At 64.5% G+C, this 3405-nt stretch overlaps 1 protein-coding gene across 1 annotated transcript; it reads left to right on the forward strand.

Moving 5' to 3' along the window:
• The first annotated feature begins 82 nt into the window (after positions 1 to 82).
• LOC111184995 (tryptase-2-like) lies at positions 83 to 2037 on the forward strand. Its single transcript, XM_022594106.3, has 6 exons — positions 83 to 236; positions 513 to 573; positions 741 to 912; positions 1024 to 1289; positions 1442 to 1605; positions 1679 to 2037. Exons 2-6 carry the CDS (start codon positions 513 to 515, stop codon positions 1841 to 1843), a joined length of 828 nt encoding a protein of 275 aa, XP_022449814.1. The 5' UTR covers positions 83 to 236; the 3' UTR covers positions 1844 to 2037.
• The last annotated feature ends 1368 nt before the right edge of the window (positions 2038 to 3405 follow it).

Below are 3405 nucleotides of genomic sequence, written 5' to 3' on the forward strand. Positions count from 1 at the left end.
GTTCAGATAACACCCAGAGATGACTGTTGTCCGACTTCACAGAGGAATCGGGTCTGCCATCTGGGGCGGGGGCTGCAGGGCCCCTTCCTGGCCAGAGGGACTCGGGCACTGGGTCTGAGTCATCCACTTCCTCCCTCTGGATTGGATGACCAGCATCCCTCCCCTGACCCTGTCCTGCTCTGTGAGGATAAGAGGCAGGGAGAGAGGGCTGGGCAAAAGCAGCTGGACACGCCAAGGTGAGAACCCCCAGTGGGAGCCTGACACCTGGGTGTCACCGTGGAGCAGGATGGCTGAGCCTCAGATCTGGAGCACTGAGGCCCCAGACCCCCTGGCCTGGACAGAGCCCCTGATCACCGGGGGCCCCGACTCCACCTACACCCCACAACCTGCACCCCATACCCTGCAGACCCCACACCCTGCAGACCCCGCACCCCACAGACACCCCACCCCACAGAACCCACACCCCACAGACCCCCAGCCAAGCTCCAGCTGCCCCTCCACGCTCCTTCCAGATGCTCCATCTGCCGGTGCTGGCGCTGCCCCTCCTGGTGAGCCTGGTCCATGCGGCCGCTGGTGAGTCCTGACCCTGGGCCCGTTCTGTCTCTGTCCACTCACCCCACCCCCCACAAGCCCAGGGATGGGTGGGTGGGTTCAGAGAAGCCCAGGGTGGTGCTGGCACAGGGAAGGGCTGAGCCCGATGGCTGGGTCGTGTCGTGTCCTGAAGGCACTTCCTGCCCCAGCCTCAGACCAGGCTCTGCAGCGAGCAGGCATCGTAGGGGGACGGGAGGCCCCTGGGAGCAAGTGGCCCTGGCAGGTGAGCCTGAGATTCAGCACCCAGTACTGGAAACACATCTGCGGGGGCTCCCTGATCCACCCCTGGTGGGTGCTGACCGCGGCCCACTGCGTCGGACCGTGAGTCTCCACAGGGCCTGGCGGGTAGGGGTGGGCCTGGGGCTCTACCCACGCTCCTGGGTGTCCCGGAGGTGGCTCAGCCCCTGAGTAGGTGGCCCTCTCTCTCCCCAGGCAAGTCCAAGACCCCACAGTCCTCAGGGTGCAGCTGCGGGAGCAGCACCTCTATTACCAGGACGAGCTGTTGCCCATCAGCAGGGTCATCCCCCACCCCAACTACTACATAGTTGAGAACGGGGCGGACATCGCCCTGCTGGAGCTTGGGGACCCCGTGAACATCTCCAGCCACGTCCATCCGGTCACCCTGCCCCCTGCCTCGGAGACCTTTCGCCCGGGGACTCGGTGCTGGGTGACAGGCTGGGGCAACTTGAACAGTGGACGTGAGTGTCAGGGACCGCTGGAGGGGGACTTGGGCACATCACGGCTCCACCACCTGGGGTTTCCTCTGGGGAACAGGGTCCCAACCGGCCGGCTCAGGGCGGTGATCCCACACTCTCCTGATGCAGCATCCTTCCTCTCCTCTCACCCCCAGAACCCCTGCCACCGCCATTTCCCCTGAAGCAGGTGAAGGTCCCCGTCGTGGAAAACAGCATCTGTGACATGAAATACCACACTGGTCTGTACACAGGGGACAACATCCCGATCGTCCGGGACGACATGCTCTGTGCCGGGAATAGCAAGAGGGACTCCTGCCAGGTGGGTCTCGCGTCCCCCTGCAGCCCCCAGCCGCCCAGGCCTCACAGCCACCGCTGACCCCTCCCCTCCCCAGGGCGACTCCGGAGGGCCCCTGGTCTGCAAGGTGAATGGCACCTGGCTGCAGGCGGGTGTGGTCAGCTGGGGCGACGGCTGTGCTCAGCCCAACCGGCCAGGTATCTACACCCGCATCACCCACTACTTGGACTGGATCCACCAGTACGTCCCCGAGGAGCCCTGAGCCCGGTCCCCAGGGTTGCCACCTGGGTCAGCGGAGAAGACAGTCCCTTCCTGTCCCCACACCGCTGCTTCCTGCTGAGGCGGCATCCTTCCCCACCTTCCCTGGCCCCCTGCCCTGAGCACCCCCTGTTGATGCCCCTGCCCCGAGCCCAGGGAGCAGGCAGTGGGCACTAACGCTCATTAAAGATTATGGAAAGCAGACGTGGTCGTCGCTGTGTTTCTGGCTGTGGGTGTCGCTGAGGGAGAGGGAAGGGTCCAGGGCCCAGCCAGGTTCAGCCACCCTCTCTGTGGGTCCCCGGTCCCTGAGCAAATGCCTTGCTGTGGGGATGGCCCTCACCCTGCCCCTTGTGCCCGGGGCTGACTTCTCTGCACACTGGCTTGTGTCTCTTTTTGGTGAGTTTCGGGACAGATAAAGAAACACGGGCCATTTAGATGATTCTCGGGGCACCAGGTACCCAGCAATGGGGTCAAGGGCCGGAGCATCACCCCCCTCTGCCAGGTACCTCCATTTCGCTTTTGCAGCCTGTCCCCTCCTCTAGCGCTACCCCACCCCTCCCAAGACCAACAACCAGGACTACCCAGCCCAGGGGATGGCCCCCGGGGAGGGCTGGCAGGCAATCCCCGGCATGCGAGGCTGAGGATGGGGACTCCCCGACTCCCTCTGCCTCCAGGATGACCTGGAGGGCCTCTAGTTGGCCAGGGGCCAGGTCTTGACTGCAGGCGGTGTGGTGAACTGGATAGGGGCTGTGCTCCACATCCTTGTTTCTACACAGAAACTAGTCAACTGTCCCATCCTCCTGCCCTCTAACCCTTGATCTATGACCCCTCTCTAGCAGGGAGATTGCAGGCCAGAGGCTGGGCCTGGGGGAAGAACCACTGCCGCAGCCCTGGGTCCGGCCCAGGTCAGCATATTCTCCCTGTGGGAACTGAGGCCAAGGTCACATGCAGGAGAGTCTGCAGACCCCATCACTCCAGGTCCAGCTGTGCCCCGCCCCCAAGCCCACACCAGGGCCGCCCACTCTGGGAAGCCCTGCAGTTCCAGGAGCCTCCACCAGAGGGAGCCCTGGCACCTCCTGTGAGGGGCTGAGCAGGTGGGGAGTGGGGGAGGGGCTGGGCAGGTGGGGATTGGGGGAGGGGCTGGCTGCAGCCCTGGGTCCTATGCTGGGGACTCACTGCCCACCCGTGTCAGAGCAAATAGGTCCCGGCCTCAGCCAGGTAGAGCCCTGGATGGCACCTCCCACCACCTAGGCCAGCCCAGAGGCGGCTGAAGAGCGTCAGGAGGCCTGCCGTCCCAGTGTCGCTGGGCTCCTGCTTTGCTGCATGGAGAGAAGGGCTTGGACCCTAACCTGAAGCCAGCTCTGCGTTGGGCACAGCCCCCCACTGTGTTCACAGCCACGGTCTGTGAACTTGTGGAGGATCACAAGTTCTATCCTGACCCGGCCCCCTTCTGTACCTGCTCTCACGGGTAAGGGGTGAGGGGGGGTCTGTGCACTAGGGCTGTGGCCGAGAAGCCAGCAGGGCGTGGGGCAGGTCTAGGGTCAGAGCCTTCAGGTAGGGAGACAG

Source organism: Delphinapterus leucas, chromosome 15, assembly GCF_059928025.1.
Source record: "Delphinapterus leucas isolate spDelLeu-1000000601 "Yukka" chromosome 15, BTC_Dleu_Yukka2, whole genome shotgun sequence".
Classification (NCBI taxonomy): Eukaryota; Metazoa; Chordata; class Mammalia; order Artiodactyla; family Monodontidae; genus Delphinapterus; species Delphinapterus leucas.